This window comes from Metarhizium album, assembly GCF_000804445.1.
Source record: "Metarhizium album ARSEF 1941 chromosome Unknown scaffold_8, whole genome shotgun sequence".
NCBI classification, from domain to species: Eukaryota; Fungi; Ascomycota; class Sordariomycetes; order Hypocreales; family Clavicipitaceae; genus Metarhizium; species Metarhizium album.
The window spans coordinates 536525-557286 of record NW_024467582.1 but is presented as its reverse complement, the minus strand read 5'-3'; the positions used below and the strand labels follow the sequence as shown (position 1 = coordinate 557286).

Genomic DNA, 20762 nt, shown 5'->3' with positions numbered 1-20762 from the left:
GCGCAAATAGAAGAGCGAAAATTTATATCGTACAACAAGGAGTTCACGCAGTCTCCGTTTCCTGATCCATTTTAATCTTTGTTTGGGATTTTTCTTCCTTTAAAAAAAATTTCTGCACACTCCAACGTTGATGGCACAGGACAATGAGTCGAAGGAACAATAGGGGTCTCGCGCGTTATTGCATTAGGTCATAGTAGACAGCACCCGAGTTCTCCCCGCTCTGGGCGTCCTCCCCCGTGGGCAACGTCGCGTCGGGACAGCGGTGATCTAGTCGAGGCCGACGTTGGGGATGTCACCGAGGTTGATGCCGCCAGCGGAGCGGGAGCGAATGTCGAGGCTTGAGTCGTACGCGATCATCTCGGCGAGGATATCTAATATAGGCTGCAGAACGGCAGTTAGGCACCTCTGCGTCCTGTTGACAGCCGAAGAGCAGGGACGGAGTGCGTACCTTGGGGACGGTGCTGTCGTATATCTTGATCAGGTCACCAGGGGCCGGGTAGACCTTGAGACCCTTGTAAAAGGCAAGGGCGGACTCGACGGCCTGGGAAGCTACACGACGGTTAGCCAGCGTAGTGGCAGCAAGCAATTGGCGGCATTGCGGGGAGCCGTCGAGAACAAGGTGAAGGCTTACGATCCGAGCTCAGCATCTCACCGGACATGACCTGCTCGTTGAAGTAGGCCTCGCGATCCTCGACACCGGTTGGGAAACCCTCCTCCTTGGCCTCGTCGACCTTGGCCTTGATGGCATCTCGCTGGGCGCGCGTCGAGGCCTCGGCCTCCTCCTTCTCGGCGCGAACCTGCCGGCGCTCGTTTCTTCTCAGGTCACGGCGGAACTCGGCCTGGCTGCGTCGGCGGTAGTCGAAGTAGACGGCGTAAGCTACAGAGCAGAGGAAAGGAGGTCACTGGTCAGCAATCAAGTGCTTCTGGTCCCGATGTCGTGATGTGCCGAGCAACAGCACAGAGGGCCCAACGTACCGATGAGAGCTGTGGCGGCGGTTGCGACGGTGGCCGTCACTACGGTTGACGTTTGCACCATTGTTGCCAGAGGAGATGTGAAGCCGTTGAAGCTAAACGGGGGCCAAGGCAGAAGGCAAAAGTGGCAAGGTCTTAGGACCGGCAAGCAAGATGTGGGCGGAAAAGTCTTTTTCTCCCTGCGATTGTTCTGTAGATGAGGGGAAGGGGTTGGAGTTTGGCAAGTAGGGGAGCGGCCAAGCTGATAGATGTCGGGTCTGGTCTGCAGCTGCAGCTCTCGTCGTGCCTTCGATCAGGACCGGACTGACTGAGGGACTCTGAACCGATTTTTTTTTTTTTGACGACATCAGCCAGCCATGAGCTACCGAGCAAGCCGTTCCCCCTCCACCCCAAAACGCGCTGGAAGAATGTCGGCTCAACGATGGCGCGGGCAAATTAGGGGAGGCTGCAGGCTCCAGGCCCCAGGCTCCAGGCTCCAGGCTCAAGGCTCCAGGCTCCAGGCTCCAGGCTCCAGGCTCCAGGCTCCAGGCTCCAGGCTCCACCACCAGCTCGACATCTCGGCATGACATGGATGGAGTCAATCTCGTCTCTTCCTCCACGCACGCACACATTGTCTCGCACATTGGCCACGACCTCATCCATCGTCCTCTCTGCGCCAGAGCTGGGACTGGCGCCCTTTCTCATCGCACTCTGGGCAGCTGCGTCCTTGGTCTGTGCCACTGCCCATCATGTCGGAAGAACGCAGCAAGATATCGCTTCGCAGCGGGAAGAAGCGCAGACCATCTCGCCCAACCATCAGCGCTCCCAGGCAGATATCAAATCCTATACCACAGGACACCTCCCTCGGCGGCGCGCCACCACTGATCCCCGAGGCAGTCCCTAGACCGCGGCTTCGGCCGCCGCCCATGGCAGGTGGAAAGGTAATGTTTGTTCTGGGCACACACTTGCCATTCACGGCCTCTACAACATTGTATGCTGACTTGTGCAGACGTCCGATCTGGTCAAACAACGATACTCTACCCGCTTCAATAACTTGCCCACTGACTTCGACCCTTCGGTCCCTCCAATCCCGGCATTACCTTCGGTTGCTGCTCATTATGACAGAAGGGAACCTCAGAGACCCCCGCCGTCACGCGGAGGTGCAGCCCCAGCAATCGACATCACGGCCCTTCGAGACCCCAACCTCGTCCCTGATCAGTACGTTTCAGCCGTGTTGGGAGACGCCACCGACGACCAGATCCGTGACTTTGAAGCCTCTCTTCGAAAGCTCAAGGGCCGCGCTGCCACAGATTTGCAGCAGAACCTCCTGCAGAACCGTACCCAGTTTATCAAAATCAGTAAGGAGGCCGAGAAGCTGAAGGGGGAAATGAGGGCGCTGCGGAACTTGATGGCAGAGCTCAAGACCAACACAACTGCCCTGAGAGCCGCCTCCATCAAGAGTGACGAGCCGGCCACCATACCTGGCGGCGCCCCCTCAGGCTTGAGCAAGCGGGACAAGCGAAGCTCCGTTGCCGATAGAAGCGCGTTGTGGAATTCGCAAATGCAGGCCTTGTATAAGAACGTCGAGGGCTCTCAAAAGTTTCTGCCCAATGCTGTCGGTCGTCATGTTGTACAGAATGCCGGCTCTTGGGTCGAGCTGGACAACGCCACGTACAAATCTCGACGGGCCATGCAAATCTTCCTCCTCAACGACCATCTTCTCATCGCGTCGCGCAAGAAGAGAAAAGTTGACGCGCCCGCCGATGCTCGTGGCCCAATGATCAAATTGGTGGCTGACCGCTGCTGGTCCCTTCTGGACATTGAAGTCGTAGACATGCCCGGGACGGCCGAATCGTCTGGGGGCAGGAACAAGCTTGCCGATGCCATCATGATTCGGGGTGGTGGCCAAGAGTCTTTCATCTATCGGACCGAGAAGCACGAAGGTGACGAGAAGAAGACTTTGCTCCTGAATGTGCGAAAGGCGGTGGAAGAACTGCGCAAGGGCCTGCAGTCCGAGATGGAAGCCAACAACAAGGCGAGGGAGACGATTAACTATTTTGCATCCAGAGATCCCGGACTTTTGCAGAAGACGGAGCTCCTGGAGACGCTGTCAGACATCAAGGACATGCTCATCGAAGTCGACGGCAAACAGCAGAATCTTCGATGGGTGGAGGGTCAGATGGACGAGCTGGACATTGATATTGCTCTACAGAAATTCGAGCCTGCGGTTGCCCGCGTGGAAAAGCTCAAGAGCCTCGCCCGCGGCCTTCGGAGCAATGCGGTTGCGCAAGACTTTATCAACTTCAAGGTTGAGGAGCGAAGCGGCAGACTTGCTGCTCTCATTATTCGCGAGCTGGAGTCGGCGCACAAGTCTCAAGCGAAGACGAAGGAGAGAGTTGGCTGGCTGACTACGCTTGGCTTTGACGACAGAGCCCGTGAGGCTTTTCTCATTGCCCGCACGGGGATTATCCGCAAGAGAGCCAGGTAGATATCGCCTCTTTTTCTTTTTCTTTTTCTTTTCTTTTCTTTTTTTTTTAAAAAAAAATAACTCATGGTGCTGACGAATTGTAGACAATGCATCTTCCAGGGCGACCTCCACCTGTACATCTGGCAGTTATCCTTTGTGTACTTCACCGTCATCCACAACACTGTTCAGACGTTCCAGAGCTGCTTCCCTCTGCCAATGATGAGTGCCTGTGTGAGGTGGGCCAAGGAGGAGGTGGAGGCGTTCAATGTGATTCTGTCTCGGCAGCTGAGCAGCACGGAGCGAGGCGGACAAGTTTGGACGCAGTGTATGGATAGGGCCAAGGAGCATGCGGCGAAGCTGTCGGCGGTTGGGCTGGACTTTAGGAACCTGGTAGGACAAGACGTGGGACCGCCTTCCAAGGGGGCTGTTGAGGCGGCGGGACCTCTGCCTGTCGGGCTGGGACTGGCTTAGTGGTTTGTGCGGCGGTGGTTGTCAGGGAGAGAGGTACTGGCTGGGTGATTTTTTCAAAGGAGCATCGGGGACGGGGACTGCTCTGTTTTATTTAGCCGGTCAAGGAGGAGGCGTGCTCATGGACGGATGTAGGTGCGGAAGCGCGGAGTTTTGTCGAGACGTGTTGGTCCATGGACAAGTGCAAGGTGACTAGCATGGCACACAAGACCTGCTCTATCGTGCGAAGTATGCAAGCGCCGTCGGATGGGCGAGTCCGATGCGGCGGCCAAGGCCATTCGGGGCAGAGCTTTGTGTGAGCTCAGCCTCTGTGTGAGCTGTGTGTGTTGGTGTGACAGCTGACAGCTTGGGCGCGGCGCTTGGGCGCTTGGGCGCTTAGGCCTCTAGGGTAGTCCAAATCCGACGCGGCCGGCCTGGCCGCACCGTCCTCGAGTGCTCCCACCTTTCATTAATAACTTGTCTTGTCGGTTTTGCACCATCAACCATCACCATCCCTGCCCATCCGCGCGGCAACTCCCACGAGCACACCATTCTATTCACTGACCATTGACGAGCCGCCCGTCACGCGTCACATCTCCTCGGCCCTTGACCACTTGAACTTGAACTTGGCCGCGGCGTCTTCTCTTCTGTTCCCGCTCCCGTCTCTGCTGCCAGCAATCGTCGTCGTCGTCGTCGTCGTCGTCGTCTGATCCGAGCATCTCCCTGCCTCCTGCCTCCCGCTTCGTGCCTCGCTGCCCCACCCGATTGCGACCCAGCCCGTGACCGCAACGTCATTCTCCCACCTCTTGTCAACACCCAACTCTTGACTCACTCTCGGCGCCTCGACCAGAGTCGCATCGGAAGAAATCATGGACACAAACATGGAGGACGTCGGCAGGGCGCCCGCCGATATGTCGCCCGTCGTCAACGAACCCGCCACCATCCCAACCCTTGACGGCTGGATCGAGAGTTTGATGAACTGCAAGCAGCTGGCCGAGGCTGACGTCCAGAGGCTCTGCGACAAGGTGAGCAACGGAAATTGATTTTTTTTTCCCGCCAGAGAGATGCTGGTCATTTCATGCTCCTCGCACGCTTGACCACTCTTGTTCCTCTCTTCATGTCCGTCGCCGTACTCTCTCTCTTCTCTCCTCCTGCGTGCGGCGGCGAAGCTATCAGTTCTCACCAATCCACGCCAGGCGCCTTGGCTTCATTTGGGGGTTGGGCTTTCTTGTTTTGCTGATCCAATTTTATTCTTGCAACACCACAGGCACGAGAAGTCTTGCAGGAGGAGGAGAATGTCCAGCTTGTGGTACGTACTGCCTGCCTCGTTTTACGACGACGTCACGCCAGTCAAGGCACAAGCCACGGGATGCTTCTGACGCGATGCACTTAGAAATGCCCCGTGACAGTCTGTGGTGATATTCACGGCCAGTTTCACGACTTGATGGAGCTGTTTAAGATTGGTGGCCCCAATCCAGACACAAACTACCTCTTTATGGGTAAGTATTGTCTCCTTGCCGCCGATGCCCCTTCACAATACCTCTTTTGGTCTCTCCAAAGCCAACGCCGACCTTAGGTGATTACGTCGACAGAGGCTACTACTCGGTCGAGACCGTGACTCTGCTTGTCGCCCTCAAGATCCGATACCCCCAGCGCATCACTATCCTCCGAGGAAACCACGAGTCTCGGCAGATCACCCAAGTCTACGGCTTCTACGACGAGTGCCTCCGAAAATATGGCAACGCCAATGTCTGGAAGTACTTCACAGATCTCTTCGACTACCTACCCCTCACTGCTCTCATTGACAACCAGATCTTTTGTCTTCACGGTGGTCTGTCGCCCAGCATAGATACCTTGGATAACATCAAAGCTCTTGACCGGATTCAGGAGGTTCCCCACGAAGGCCCCATGTGCGATCTATTGTGGTCGGATCCTGACGATCGTTGTGGTTGGGGCATTTCTCCTCGAGGTGCGGGCTATACCTTTGGACAGGACATCTCAGAAGCCTTCAACCACAACAATGGCCTGACGTTGATTGCACGAGCCCATCAGCTGGTGATGGAAGGTTACAACTGGTCGCAGGACAGGAATGTGGTGACCATCTTCTCAGGTGCGTCGACTCATGCACTTGTTGGGCGTCTGTTTGGGACATGGCCTTGTTTACTAATTGCGCGACTAGCCCCCAACTACTGCTACCGATGTGGCAACCAGGCAGCCATCATGGAAATTGATGAGCACTTAAAATATACATTGTATGTATTTCTGCAAAAAGTGAGCCCGAGAATGGACGTTGACCACGTGCAGCCTGCAATTCGACCCGTGCCCAAGAGCAGGAGAACCAATGGTCTCTAGACGTATGTTATCATGATCAGCCCTACGACTTCCGCCTTCCACGATGCATGACTGACTCAATACAGGCACACCAGACTACTTCCTCTAATCACATCGCCACTCGAATCACGGAATACGCTTGCATTGGCCGGTTCATGTTGTGGAAGAAACAATAGACGAGTTGGAGCAGGTGCCGCTGGGTGTCCCGAGCATGTATTACTACTAATGTTGATGCCACAGTCTGCGGGACGCGGAAATGGCGCCATGACAAGATCCTCAGTGGATGCTACGAATTGTGGGATGGGGCTCCATTGTCATGTTCCGTGGCTGTGGCAGCTGGATGTGCCGGATTTGCCCTGGCAGACCCGTACGGTCCTTGATAGAGTCACAAGACCGGACGGAGAGGAAGTGAAGGAAAATACAAAAGAAGACAGAGATGAAAAAATACAGTTGTGTCAAAGTTGCCCAGAACGGCAGCTCTTGTGTGTGTGTGCGTCTGCGATGGTTGTCGCGGCGTGGCTTTTCTGGTGGCCCTGGGCGATTTTTTCCTCCACCTTGTTAGGGAGTGGTCAGGACGGGCGTCCTTGCAAGATGGTATATATGTACAGGTAAAATTTTATATTGCCTAGTCACGTTTTGCCGGTGCTCTCCTCTTGCCCAGCAAGAGCGGAGGCTATTCTATACCGAAACCTGTCCCCCTTTCTTGCCAAGCTCTCCTCGCCCATCGTGGTCGCTGAAAATGCATTCGTCTTGAAAAAAAAGAAAAAGAAACTAAAAATAAAAAGAGAGAGGGAGAGAGAGTCGCATGTCTTGCCAACTGAGTGCGAGTGAGTCATGCGCTCAACGGCGGCTCCCCGACACCCGTCGGCAGAGCCCCTCGTGCCGGATGGTGCTTGTCGTCGTAGTCGTCGTCCGTCTCTGTCCGCGGGCGTTCCTCGCAGGCAGCCTCACGTCCAGCTTGTTCCGCCTCGGCGCCGCTGGCGTAGTGGCGCGTCTTGCCGGCGCCGTCGGGCACATGGAATCGCAGATCGAACCTGCTCAGGGCATAGGTGAAGACGACGACGGCCTCGACGGTGTAATTGACGCAGTAGTAGGCGGCCTTGTGGTGGAACCAGGCCGGGTTGCCGGCGGGCGGCGGGACGTAGGCGACCCCTGCGCGGAAGCCGGCGGCAAAGGCCAGCAGGGCCGTGGTGAACAGCACGAGGAGGATGTTGGTCCTCATGGCGGCCGGTTTGCCGAAGTGGTCTACGGGGGCGCCGTGGCGCGGCAGCAGGGCGGCGAGGGCGACGATGGGAATCGGCAGGAAGGCGAGGACGGCGAGGAACGTGGTGGCCACGAGCTGGACGTCGCGCAGGCGGGAGCGGACGCCGGGGTCGAGGGCGTAGAAGCCACAGACGGTGGAGACGACGACGGCGACGAGCAGCGCGGCGACGGCGGCGTACAGGAGCTTGAAGGCGAGGGAGGCGGCGGCGCTCCAGCCGATGCGAGGCTGGTGGGCGCGCAGGATGCGCTGCGACAGGACGAGGTTGACGATGAAGAGGAGCAGCACGCCGGCGTTGGACAGGATGTTGGCGGCGATGGCGACCTGCACGTCGTGCGGGAAGTTGGCCCAGGCGATGCGCATGACGTTGGCGGCGATGCGGGCCATGGAGAAGCCGAAGAGGACGGCCGACAGGACGAACTTGTGGCCTCTGCGCCGGTTGCGCTGGAAGATGGTCATGTTGAGGACTGCCGAGACCGTGAAGAGCGCGATGAAGACGGCCGAGACGGGCGTGTCGGCCGAGTTGGTTGGCGTGCCGCCGAGGCCGGCGCTCTGAGGGGGGTAGGGGGGGCCCTATGATGGCGTTAGCTTTTTATACATGACGTATATACGGGAACGTATATGTCTATGTGTATATGCGTATACATGTGTGTATATTTGGCGATGGGGTGATGTGGTGCTGATGGCTGATGGCGGAGCAGAGGGAGAGTACCATTTTCCGGAGCTGGTCCATAGACGGTGCTCCCAGCGGCGATGCCTGAGACGACATTATGGATGTCTCTTCATTTGTGAATCAGTTTGGATGGTCCGCAAGACGGCGGTTCACATCGATATATTCGACTGGGTGCTTGTAACTTTATGTCATGAGTGGCCATGTAATGTGCGCCTGTAGACGGCAAGTGTCACATGACTCATTCACACACCTCATGCCCGGCGCCTCCATGACCAAAGATACGGCGCCAACGTCGGCGTTCGCGCGTCTGGAGAAGCCGATGCGTCGGGCGTGTGGAGCCGCGTTGCTCCGTCGGCATTTTGTGGCGCGGAAGAAGCCGCCTTGGCTACTTAAGTTGGGATCGCGGGCGTGAATAGCAAATGGTGGCAGAGGTGTATACCGTTGGCACCGCGGAGTACCGAATGTGTGGTGCGTCGTGTTTCTGATCAGCCGGCGTTCGTCTCGTGTGGTCACTGGTGACAGCCATGGAGGTACCATCATCACACGACCACACGACCGAGTCGATAAGTACTTAAGGTAGGGAAACCCCCTGCGTCAACAAGACGGATTTATGTCTGACCCACCAGTCTCAGTCTCTGCCGACGGTCCTGGTACGGAGTGTGCTCCGTACTTTTTCAGACCAGTTTTCTCTCAAGTGCTTCTCTTTGCAGCACCACCATTGCAGATGAAAGTTGACACAGCCCGCCAACAAGGCAGCAGCAGCAGAGCAGAACAATGGCTTGTCGCCACCGGCGCGACGGAGCTGGCGAAACCTGGGCATTTCGTTATCGACCAGATGCTCGTGGAAACTAACCACGAGTCCCGCCAGGACAATGGGACTGGCACTGGAATGCGGGAAACAATCTGACGGGAGGTGTTTGAGAATAGTAGTAATAGTAGTACTAGTACTACTTATTTACACCTGGCCACGTGGAAACCGTGGCCCGACACTAGTTGTACCCGCAGCTGCGGCTTTCAGCCCAATGAATAGATGATGACGATTAATAACAAAGAGGGATAGAACTTCCAAGTTGTGTGGCGGGCGCTTCATTAGAAGTGCCATACGTACGGTCATGATCGTACACGCTCAACTTCTGGTATCGTACGTGCCAGAACTGGAAGCTGCATGGTAAAAATGACTTGCAGATTGATGCAAGTTGCAACAGAGTATCTCGCCAATCATGGGGGCCGCGGTTCTCCTTCTGATGTCTGACTTGCTGATGTCTGACTTGCGCGAGCTGCGCTTCCGTCGCCAATTTGTTGCAAAGATTAGAAAGACAAAGCCCACGTGATCCTTTTCCGCCGAATTCAAATGACTGATTCGTTTTTTTTTTTTTCGAATTCGTGACTTGTGAGGATATGTCACCATGATTCCTCTCCTTTTTTGGCAAAGTTGTTTTCCACCTGGCCAATCTTGGCCAGCTCCTCAACTTGGCGTCCTCCCCTCCCTGTCTGTTTCTGCGCATCGCCCGTCCTGCAAAATTGCACGGGCGCGACGGGCCCCCCAGGGTGTCGAATAGCTCCATTTGGCATCCGCCTAGTGTACGTACTAACCAAGTACCCAGGTGCTCCGTCCCCAGGCATTAATTAGTACGTACTCAAGTACTTAGGTTGCATGTGAGGAGAGTTCTTGCTCTGGGGGTACGCAGCACGGCGGCGTCGTCTCGGGCGGGCGGTCAGCAAATTGACCACGTATTTATTGTTGTATTGTAGGAGTAGTCCGTACGGACGGCGCACGCCGTGTGTACGTGGCTAGCTGCGTTGCGAAGGGAAGCAGCTCAGAGCTTCGACAGCTGTGCCGTCGGCTAGCTACCAGGCGCATCCCTCCGGGCGGTGGCGCTTTTAGCCGTTCATCAAATCACGGCGATGGGTGTTGATTGGATGATGGTTGAATGAGCAAACGTGTTCTTGGTCAGAAGCAGGGGGGGGTCGACTGGGTTGGCCCATTTAAGGGGGCGGACCTGGTGAGACGAGAAACCAGAGTTCACCAGGGACCAGTAGGAGAAACGCGCCTCCGGGTATGGAGCGATGGCATCAAGGGTGACCGGTATGGTATTGTCCGGGTACGGAACAGTTGGTCATGGTAACGGGACGCAAAACAAATGTCGAGGCTGCTGGTGAGGAGGAGCGAGCAGCGCGGAGCGAGAGAGGAGAAGGGAAGGAAGGGGCGGATGGGGGAGCGCTTGAGGCGGCAAGGCGTGGGTTTTGCCTGCAGGAAGGAGATTAGACATGGTCGTGACTGCCGGTTTTGCATTTGGGGGGGGGGCTGCAAGCATTGGAAGCAAGGAGCATGAGCACGATCCTGAGAGTCTGAGATTTGATGAGTCCGGGCCTAACGTCCATAGTACCGAGTACGTACTGTCGAGTTTCGTTGATCGGCGCAGAAAACACCAATGCTGCCCTCCCCAGCTCCCGCACCACCCTTCTCGAGAGCCTCTGTGCGCACGCCCTCGTACTACTTTCCTTTCGTCCTTGTTTCCTTGTTCCCTCTCTTCTGTGACCGCTATCCGCCGCGTTGGTTTGGTCCCCGCTGCTGGTTCCTCAACGTCTTGTCTGGGCCCGGCTGTCTGTCCTTTGCACCCTCGTTTGCGCCCTCTGGTCCGATGCGCCCAGCCAGGACGAACGACTCCGGCTCCTAATAACAAGATCTACCACCAGACCCTACCTCTAGGTGCTTACCGAGCACCTGCGGACCGGCGTTGTAGGTGCTCGCCTCGCTCCAGCGCCTGGCTTCCAGTCGCCCGCCCAATTCCTTCGCCCTGGTTTAGCGCCTGCCGCTCGTTACAATTTCCTTGGACCCGAGTCTTTGCGTCTCGACGACTTCCTTTCCGTTCTTTCCCACGTACGCCAATTGCGCCTTTACTTTCTGTTGTTCTTCCTTGCGACCTGCAACCTGCAACCTGCGACCCTTAATTTTTAATCGTCCCTTCCCGTCTTGGTCTGACTTCAAGTTCGCGTTCCGTTTCTATCCATTCCCTCTCGGATTCCGCAGTCTTCAAAGTCACGACCTTTAAGGATACCCAGCAACATTCGACCACGCACTGAATTGATTTCTTTCTGGCCGCCGCCTTCTCTCTTTTTGGTTAGGATATTCATCGACACAGTATTCATCCACCAATCACTTTGTTACCGCAATTGGCCGGCATCGCCAGTTTGTTTTCGTCGCCCAGATTACTGCATGATAGCTGCCCGGGCTCTCGACTCGCCATAGCATCCACTTCGCAACGACCTAGTAGCTCTTCGGATGCTTGGTATGATGAACATGGCCATGGAGCTGCCTGTCGCCCGCAAGGTTTCGGCGAAGCGGCCCTGTCGGCATGCTAATAATTGTCACACACCGTCCATGAGCCGCTCTGTGGCTGGGGGAGCTGCGGCACTTACTCTGCTCATCCTCATGCCTGGAGCAGCGACGGCACAAAGTAACGGCGGGTGCGTATCATTACGAGGCTCAAAAGCATGCCCAGCTTTTGGATCGGCTTCCGTGTCGACCAACACCGGCATGGTGCAGATGTAGTAAGTTTTGGCCACCCTCGCCCAGACGACCTGGGTTACTAACGCGAGTTGAATGTAGTCCATTCTTGCAATTCGTATCTGACACAGGGTCTTTCGACCATCAATTGTCCACTTACGTCGAGACATCTTATGTAAAAGACAAGTAAGAACGCCACCACGGTCCAACGCCGTCATTTTGTCTGTGTGTGGATTGGATCTGACGCTCGACTGCACAGGTACCAAAGCTTATTCGGCTGTGGTAATATCAACTTTACTGACCCGAGTAACATGTACGCCCGGTATACCACAACACTACTGTGCAACACCCTCATTCAGAAGTCCATCAGCCCCTGCTCGCTCAGTGGCGACGCGACGCGGCCTTTGTGTGCAGATACATGTGCCGACTTTGCCCAGAGCGAAGCCTACATCACTGCTGACAAGAGTCTCTGTTCCAACCCCAGTCCTGATTTGAGCAAACTAATCCGCGCCGATTTTGCGACGTGCTCTTTGCCCGAGGATGCCCTCACCGACAGGTGCATTGCCGGATTCGACAATGAGTCCGGCAACTGTGGTTACGGCAATAGCACTATTGGTCTCTGCTCTTACTGCGCCGCCGGAGGCACCAACTCAACCGATACCTGCTGCTACAATGCCAATGCCGAGAAACGATGCGAAGGTGTCAAGCTCCCTCACATCACTGCGACCATGACCTTTACGCCGCCAACCGCAACATCAGCGCCATCTTCAACAGGCATTCCGACTGATTCCAATCGCAGCGATGGCGGAAATAAGCTCAGCGGTGGTGCCATAGCAGGCATTGTGATCGGCTCCCTCGTTGCACTTGCCCTCTTGGCTCTGGCGGTTTTCTTCTGTCTCCGAGCCATGCGCAGCCGACGTGGAAGCCAGCAGGGCAGCATCTTCAACCAACCCTCCCCGGCTCGAAAGGGGCCCTTGATGGCACAAGCTAAGCAGACGGCGCCGGATGGGTATGAAGTGCTCCCTGGCGGTCGTGTGGCCCGTATGGCGGCGCTCGAGGGCCATTCTGGCGGCTCGCTCGCGCAGCGAGACGGCAACAATGGCGCCGCTGCTTTTGCGGGCGGTGCAGCTCACAAGGGAAGCGATACCCAGTCCTCATCTGACGAGTACGGTGAATCCCCCGAACGCGGAGGTGTCTTGCGGCCGCCGCCAACGTCTAGAAGACAAGGTTCATTGTCGAGCGGCTCTGTGCTCGGAAGCGATGGCCCCCGATCACCGGGTGGTGCTGGATACTCTTCACCACTTGGCATGGCTAGCCAGCAATCGGAGCAGCTGCCGTTTTTCAAAGACTACTATTCCCAAGATGATATCCATCCCTCGGACAAGGTGGCAGTTCTCTGGGCATACCAGCCCCGCGCCGCTGACGAATTCTCTCTTGAGCGCGGCGACATGATCAAGGTTGTTGGAATTTGGGATGACGGCTGGGCCACAGGCGTCATGCTCGATCAGCGCGCAGACGATTGGGAAGCCAGACGGCAAGCCCAACGAGACAGTGGTGTGTCAAACACGTCGGGTGTCCGCGACGCATCACCGGAAGCCCATGGGGAAACGAAAGCATTCCCACTCGTGTGTGTCTGCCTGCCAGAGCACTGGAGAAAGACGATAGAAGGCGATGGTTCTACGGAATCTGCGTCGAGTCCGGGGCCACCAGCACCAGCAAGTATTTCATGATGGTCAGCGCGCAAGACTTGTTCTGTCGAGTCCGCCTTTGCGACAGCTCCTTCTCCGTGTACATACTGAACTGCTTGCACCAATCCTGCTCGTAGCCAACGTGCAGCCGCACCTCTGGACCACAGAATCTCTTCATTTCACACGGAATGTTGAGCGATGTACATGATCTCTTTCTACGACAAAACAAGAACCTCAACTTTAAAGCATCACGACGAATGAGCGACTGCATGACTCCCTAGCGACCACCACGCCCGTTATGCGAACGAATTAGTGGGCCGTTCTCATGTGCGCGAGAAATTTTGAAGAGATGATTCAGGCGCGAATGAATTGTGATTGTCCTATTACCTGCGACACTTGGTCTACATTCTTGATTCAAAAGTAGCCATATGAGCATTGACTGGCGTTACATCGAGGCCGAGGCGAAAGACAAACTGCATGGATGGCTGGGTTGTCGAATAATGTTTGATACTTTAGTTTTGCCTGCAAAATGGCGCGACTGTACTGGAGACTTGCCATCGGTTTCGGATTGTCATTGTAGCGATGGTGGGAGAAACTGCTTGGAGGTTCGAAGAAGACATATTTCACGGCCTACATGAGGCGATACCTGGACATAGTCATACGAAGGGAGACGCAAGCTCCTGATTTACTTAGGTAGTTTAGATACCAATGAATACCTTCCTGAGATGCCATTGTCCTGTGAGTACCTTGTTGCTCTGAGTTGTCCAAGCACCAGGTGAGAGAAGGAAAGAAACTGGCCATGGCGACGGACTGCTTGGGGCCTGGATGTCTCGCCAGCTTCCAGCATAAACGAATGAGTAAATGCAGTCGATGTGCGGGAGTGAGTGCCTTGGTGGTGGTGGTGGACCGGTCACACGAGTCCCGCTCTGCCCTGTCACTTCCAGCGCCGTTGCTTGCCCAGAAAGCAGCCCGCGTGCCACTGTTTTGCGTTGCAGGGCAGCCGGCCACAGCGGGGCGGCGCCCGGGGAGGGGGGGGCGCGCGGCGGGCCAGCCCAGCCGGGTCGGGCACACATTTTGAGATTTGACCCAACTCCAAGAGAGAGACGAGAGCGAGCAGTTGAACTCCACGGGCCGACGTACAAGTCCCAACAACCCGCCCTGCCCTCCCCCCTGCCGAGAAGAAAACAAGACGCAATCCATGGCCGAGTCGACGGCTCGGGCTCGGGCTCGGGCTGAAGCCCTCGTGCCCAAGTTCCGGCTCGACCGCGTCCTCAACCAAGGTTGCACGCACCACCTGCTACTGCCTGGGCCCCCCAAAGTTGACAGGGCTGCCTTGCTGACTCGGCTGCAGACCAGGCCGGCAGACGGACGTCCATGTACGGCACCATCGACGACGAGCCTGCGCTTCTCGTCGTCGAACGCGCCCCGTTCCCTACCTCGGACGAGTACCTGGGCCGGATCCCGGCGTCGCTCGCGGGACTCAAGAACCTCGGCGCCAACGACATATACAGCTGGAGCTTGGCCCGTATGGGCAGCGACGACGAGCACGGGCCCAACGCGGAGCAGGCAGGTTTCGTCGCCGACTTGAAAATCAACCTCATCTACCCGTGCACGGAGACACACGTTCAAAAGTACAGCAAGCAGCGCGTGCGGTGCGTCACGGAAACGCCAGAGATATACAAGGAGTGTATTAGACCGTACATGCGGAGCAGACGCGACCAGGGACGACTGAACTGGGTGTTCAACATCATCGAGGGCCGAAAGGAGGCACAAGACGTCATTTACAGGACGAAGCTGGGGGAGGCGGGCGACGAGGGCTTCCTCCTCCTGCCTGACCTGAACTGGGACCGCGGCACGCTGGACGCGCTGCACCTGCTGGCCATTGTGGAGCGGCGCGACATCTGGTCTCTGCGGGACCTGAAGAGGAAGCACATCCCCTGGCTGGAGCACATCAAGGACAAGCTGATTATGGCCACCGTCGAGACGTATCCCTCCGTCGAACCGGACCAGCTGAAGCTGTATGTGCACTACCAGCCCACCTACTACCACTTCCACATCCACGTCGTCAACGTGGCGCTCGAGGCCGGCGCAACCCAGGCAACGGGGAAAGCCTTCGGGCTCGACGCCATCATAGAGACGCTCAAGGTCATGGCTGGGGATGAGGAGGCAGGCATGGACGCGGTGTCAATGACGTACACTCTTGGCGAGGCTAGCGAGTTGTGGAAAGATGTATATGAGCCGCTTAAGAAGAGCGGTAGAGCTTCTCAATAGCGACAACAAGGTCGTTTACGCCTGGACCGTGGGGACAGTCTTTCCATTCGCCGCCATCTCGAATACAATAGATTTCCTCATTGAGTCGAATCGTGCAGCTAACGGTGACATTGGCCTGCGCAGGTTAGTCAGGCCGCCGTTTAGCCGCTGTACCGACCGACAATGGTGTAGCACAGCGTGTCGTCCACATCTTCAATTACTTACGTCCGAGGTCCGTTGAATGCTGTTTCGCAAAAGAGCCATGCCGTGCGCGCCGTCATCTCTGGCAGCACACTCGTTGATGGCTTTAATGTCGATGGCGTGTTCCAAGGCGCAGTCTTGAACAAGAGCTGGCTCGGGGATGTGTCGATAGTCCCTGGTCAAGCACATAATGAAGCCCAGGTTGATCTTCGGGTCCGGGTAGAGTTCGCGTGCGCAAAGCTCGATAATGTTGCCCATGCATTCAGAGGGTCCATGTTTGCATTCGACGCCGTCGTTGTCCGTTGGGCTTTTGGTCCAGACACATTAGCCTCGCCGTATTCCGTACCATCATATCTGGGAAGCACGTACGTTCCAATATAATTGAGCTGAAAATCAACCTTGTCATATACCCGCTGCATCGCAGGGAGGATCAGCTCCCTCAAGGCATCCTATTCGAAGCATTAGTGACGGCCAGGCCGCCCCGGAAAGAGGCGCGTTGTCCGCGCGCCGACACACTCACCCTCGTGTCTGGGCATTTACTAATAATGTGCGCCTCCAGAGGCACTAGATGGGCGGCGCCTCGGACAGCGAAACCGCGCCGGTGTGAGACATCATAAATGCCCCGAAGTAACAAGACGACGGCCAGAGCAGGAAGCAGATATCTGCCTAGGCGGAGTAGGGACGGCATGGACGATGAACGCGTCAGACTCCCGCTGGAAATGCCCTGGGTCAATTGTTGCTTGCCAGCCATGGCTGGAATCACGGGCCGCAGCTTGTGGCTTTGCCTACTGCAGCCAACGTCGCTGCAGGTGTGCGGCCTTATCGCCTCTTGCTCCGCAAAGTCTCCCGTCCTTGGGCTTCCAGGTTTCGCGGGCCGGCCGTTTGGCAAGGTCCGAGATTGTTTCTTGTCGTCGTCGGCGTCGTCGTCGTCAGTCGGCGTGGAGGTCGCTGCAGGCTCGTTTCGTGCGTCGGGGAGATTCTGGGCCCCGCGCAAGCGGATGTCACCAACTATAAAGAGCAAGTGGGCTGGGTTGGGGTGTAACTAGGTGAGGTGATGGGCTGATTGAAGATCTGAGGTGCGTATGACTACGGAGCGTGTGAGTACGGAGCGCCGGAGTTGCTGGGTGGAGGATAACCGAGTCGTGGGGACATGCGTGTGACGTGTTTTGCATATGGTTGTATCTCTGGGTGACACGGACTACTCCGTATGTACCGTAGTATCGTTCTCTGGGCTTTGGTGCCCGTCCTAGCCGTCGTGCCGCTCATGTGGATTTGACTGGGCATGACGGACCAGTCGAGTAACATTTGGACCCGTGGCTTTTGCTGCCCCGTGCCTGTGAAGTCATGGCTGGCTGGAATTTGCCCGTTGGACGCCCGAAGTTTGACACCATCGACGCCGGCAATCGCCCGGAGATGGAAAACGCTGAAGGCCTGAGCGCGTTTTTTCTTTCCGCTGAAGCATATATACCCGTGTGCTCTTGGCCAGCAACGGATGAAGCGCCTTGGAATTAGTGTGTATGCCCTCTCACGCCAAAGATGTCTGTCGACCCGCATCAATTGAGCATCTGTTGGTGTGTCAGTTCGACATGAACCCCAATCTACTGTTCTTGCCGCACCTACGTGGCTGTCCCAAAACTATGATGACCATGAAAGCACTTGCGAGTTGGTCTGTATGCTGCCATAAATGTGTGTGCGAGTGTGAAGCTCGTTGTTGAACATGGTCCCACCAATCTTTCTGAAAGCAGTGCTCTGTACTCCAACCATTAAACGCATGTGGCGGATCCAGGTTATCCATCCTGATATTATATAGCTTGTTACGTATTCCTTGGCGGCCAGGACACGACTGAACTTCCTCGTTACGGAATACTCAGTGCCGGGCACTTAGTCGACTCGACCAAGCGTATGCTGTCGCTGCGGCCGAGGAGATCAACCACGAACGGCGTAGTATTTTATACTACTACTCGTTCCACGGAGCGATATGCGGGGGGTCTGCATCATCCATGGTTCTTCCAGACTTCCTATTCTTGGTGGTCCCACGTTGCATCGACAAAACTTTGGGCCCCTCTCCATCCATCGGTCTTGTTCGTGATGTCGGTGAATCAGCACTCGACCTATTAGGCCGACACCTTTTTCAGAGTTCCCTGTTCGTTATTGCTTATTCCGTAGCAGTGCTGGGACGGGCTCGTCTCTACAACAAAGCCCCGCATGGCCGGCGCATCGTCACAGAGACCCTGGCGCTTTCATCCACGGAACAAACTGAGTTTGGTGCTGGACTCAAGTCTTTTTGGTGGTAGTTACTTGCTCCGTACGTAGTGAGGCAGCATCGTTAGCCAGATGTTGACATGTATAGAATGTGAAGGCGCTGGATCCCGACGGGGCCACCGCAAGGCAAACGATGCACTCACGCGCTCCCTGTGCATCTCTTTCTCGTCGGGGTGGTTGCCACTCTGTGGAATGGCCTTGTCACCATCCCATGCCATCGCAAACGGGAGCGCTCGAGGACAACCTTGTAAGGAGTACGGAGTACGGGGTATTAATATTCGATCGCGCGCCTCCGGTCTTTGTTGGGTGGTGCCGTTACGGAGGCTTAGTTTCATCGGTTCACATCTACCCTTGCAGAGAGGTGCGGCAAATATGAAAGTGAAAGTCGTCTGCTCCCCTTGAACAAGACCACGGCCAAACGAGACATTGCACCCTCTGCCTCGTTTGCTCGACCTTGAGATCTGGTCAACTGGTGCTCCTTCCGCTTCTGCGTTGCCGACTCACGGTTGTGCGTGGCACCTGCCGTTTGGTTGTCGGTCATCAGTGGTCACCCGTCACCAGCGGTCACGCATCATCAATCCTCCATCGCTTGACCAGCAGTCATGGCGTCGACAACGGAGCAATTGGCCCTCCTTGGCACATTTCTACAGCCCATGAGCATGGACGTCGAGAAATGCCACGTCCTATCCGAGAGGTTTCTGAAAAATTTTGTCCGTCTCTCCGCAGAGTCCTTGGATCAGTTTTTGCCGACCCCCATCTCCGAGTCCATTTTACGCCCTGTAGCCGACTATGCCCACGGACGGTAAGTTGCCAATCTTGTTCGACTTTTGGCCGTCAGTCGCTTTTATTGCTTTCACTTTCACCTCCCATCCGTGCATATTACACCTGGGCTAACCAACGTTCTCGGCCATGCAGGCACCTCGCCATCGACATGTAAGTGTGTGAAACTCGAAGCAGACGTGTCAGCGTCGTCGTTCTTTGTGGCTAACACCACCTCAGCGGGGGAACCAATCTAAGAGTTGGTTTCGTGGAGCTGCTCGCGGGCGATTCCGTCGCTCCTCCCAGCAATACGAGTCATGGGATCAATGGGAATCGGGGAAACGGTGCAAATGACAGCACCACTGGCCAGGTAATCCCAACATCGCCTGCTGGTCGCGTACGCCGACATTTGGGGAAGTCGTGGCCGATTTCCAACCATCTAAAGAGCGACAATGGCGACAGTCTATTCCTCTGGATTGGCAAATGTGTTGCCGAGGTCGTGGAAGAAGGATGCAGGGCGTTCAACCTCCCCATCAGCACACCACTTCCTCTTGGCATCACATTTAGTTTCCCCGCCGAACAGCCGTCACTAGAGAAGGCGATTATTTCTTCCATGGGTAAAGGCTTTGCCATCCCCCCCCATGTCGACCTTGGAATACATCTTCAAGCCGCGTACGATAAACACAGGGGCGACAAGCTGCCACCCATTTATGTTGCCGCCATTGCCAATGACTCCGTCTCTACCCTAATATCCTTCATCTTCAACTATGACAGGCCGGGCCATCGGCGTGCCGCAATGGGCCTGATACTGGGAACTGGGAGCAACGCTACAATCCCGGTGAAGCTTCGCCTTCTTCACCCGAGCAAACGACCTAAAAACGTGAATGTTCTGCCTGGAGAGAAGGTAGAAGATGTCAAGATCGCGGTGAATACTGAATGGAGCATCAACGGAACGGCGCCGCCGATGCGCGAGCTTGGGTTGATTAGCGCCTGGGATGATGAGCTGAGCGCGAAAAATGAGAAACCTGGATTCCAGCCCCTGGAGTACATGACGGCTGGCCGATACCTCGGAGAGCTTGGGCGTATCATGTTTGTCGACTACATGACCAGCAGACTCAACGTTGGGAGAGATTTGTTGCCACGAAAAATCTTGGAACAGGACGTCCTGACGACGACGTTTTTAAGCCACTTCAAGCCGCTGCAGCCCACGACGCTGCTAGCAACTTTGAGGGCCGAGTTTCCCGAGCCGGCGGGCTCCGAGTTCGTTTGGACGGAGCATCATGCCGAGGCGTTGTACCGTATTGCCAAGGCCATTGAAGTGCGGGCGGCCGGGATTATAGCAGCGGCCATTATTGCGTTGCTCGCGCTCGGGGAGGAAATTCCCGCTGATGGTTCGCCTCCACCTCCAACATGGGAGACGGGCGAGTTGGGGGTTGGCTACACTGGCGGCTGCATTGTGCACTTTCAGGACTATCTAGTGGACTGCCAACACTTTGTGGACCAGCTTGTCAAGAGGAGATGTGGCAATGACTTTCCTCCCAGAGTGGCAATGAGTCCATGCCATGACGGCGGAATCACGGGCGCTGGAATCCTGGTGGCGGCGGCCCTTTCCAGCCAGGCGTCGCAGACGTGAAGAGACGAGACGGAAACTTTGATGGCGCAACTTACTCGAGGACATTACCCTGCCAGTCGGAAAGCTCGTTGCAAACAGTCCACACCGGTGCGGAGTTGCAGCAGGACGGGCTGGGAGGACTTGTCGGACATGTGGACGGACGACTGGGAAGACTGGGGTTGGTGGGATAAAATGGCTCAGTTTGCGGCGGAAGGGACTGCCGAAGCAGATGGTCCGGCAAACATGCGATAGACAGACAGAAAGTACCAGTTGTGTGTGCACGTACTCCGTACAGGCTTTTTTGACCGGTCATTATTTCGCAAGGTGAAAGACAGTTAGCCTGGAGGGACTG

General features: G+C 56.2%; 7 protein-coding genes across 7 annotated transcripts; 4 read left to right on the top strand and 3 right to left on the bottom strand.

The window, feature by feature from the left end:
* Window positions 1-267: 267 nt before the first annotated feature.
* On the bottom strand, window positions 268-1036 carry MAM_03957 (Protein import receptor MAS20-related protein; the record flags this gene model as incomplete). Its single annotated transcript, XM_040822756.1, has 4 exons — window positions 268-381; window positions 449-549; window positions 632-877; window positions 976-1036. 4 exons carry the CDS (start codon window positions 1034-1036, stop codon window positions 268-270), a joined length of 522 nt encoding a protein of 173 aa, XP_040679262.1.
* A 664-nt stretch (window positions 1037-1700) lies between these two features.
* MAM_03956 (Exocyst complex component EXO84) lies at window positions 1701-3889 on the top strand (the record flags this gene model as incomplete). The annotated part of the gene is made up of 3 exons (XM_040822755.1): window positions 1701-1892; window positions 1961-3435; window positions 3523-3889. 3 exons carry the CDS (start codon window positions 1701-1703, stop codon window positions 3887-3889), a joined length of 2034 nt encoding a protein of 677 aa, XP_040679261.1.
* An 845-nt stretch (window positions 3890-4734) lies between these two features.
* MAM_03955 (serine/threonine-protein phosphatase PP2A catalytic subunit) lies at window positions 4735-6305 on the top strand (the record flags this gene model as incomplete). Its single annotated transcript, XM_040822754.1, has 7 exons — window positions 4735-4890; window positions 5133-5174; window positions 5259-5364; window positions 5442-5975; window positions 6045-6117; window positions 6170-6219; window positions 6283-6305. The coding sequence occupies 7 exons, from the start codon at window positions 4735-4737 to the stop codon at window positions 6303-6305; spliced, it is 984 nt and encodes a 327-aa protein (XP_040679260.1).
* A 723-nt stretch (window positions 6306-7028) lies between these two features.
* MAM_03954 (uncharacterized protein) lies at window positions 7029-8488 on the bottom strand (the record flags this gene model as incomplete). Its single annotated transcript, XM_040822753.1, has 2 exons — window positions 7029-8030; window positions 8381-8488. The coding sequence occupies 2 exons, from the start codon at window positions 8486-8488 to the stop codon at window positions 7029-7031; spliced, it is 1110 nt and encodes a 369-aa protein (XP_040679259.1).
* A 3075-nt stretch (window positions 8489-11563) lies between these two features.
* On the top strand, window positions 11564-15597 carry MAM_03953 (SH3 domain containing protein; the record flags this gene model as incomplete). The annotated part of the gene is made up of 4 exons (XM_040822752.1): window positions 11564-11682; window positions 11741-11824; window positions 11898-13192; window positions 14678-15597. The coding sequence occupies 4 exons, from the start codon at window positions 11564-11566 to the stop codon at window positions 15595-15597; spliced, it is 2418 nt and encodes an 805-aa protein (XP_040679258.1).
* Window positions 15598-15674: 77 nt separating this feature from the next.
* Window positions 15675-16528, bottom strand: MAM_03952 (Gamma interferon inducible lysosomal thiol reductase GILT; the record flags this gene model as incomplete). The annotated part of the gene is made up of 4 exons (XM_040822751.1): window positions 15675-15695; window positions 15802-16084; window positions 16147-16226; window positions 16298-16528. 4 exons carry the CDS (start codon window positions 16526-16528, stop codon window positions 15675-15677), a joined length of 615 nt encoding a protein of 204 aa, XP_040679257.1.
* A 2113-nt stretch (window positions 16529-18641) lies between these two features.
* Window positions 18642-20431, top strand: MAM_03951 (hexokinase XprF; the record flags this gene model as incomplete). Its single annotated transcript, XM_040822750.1, has 2 exons — window positions 18642-18841; window positions 19039-20431. The coding sequence occupies 2 exons, from the start codon at window positions 18642-18644 to the stop codon at window positions 20429-20431; spliced, it is 1593 nt and encodes a 530-aa protein (XP_040679256.1).
* Between the last annotated feature and the right edge of the window lie 331 nt (window positions 20432-20762).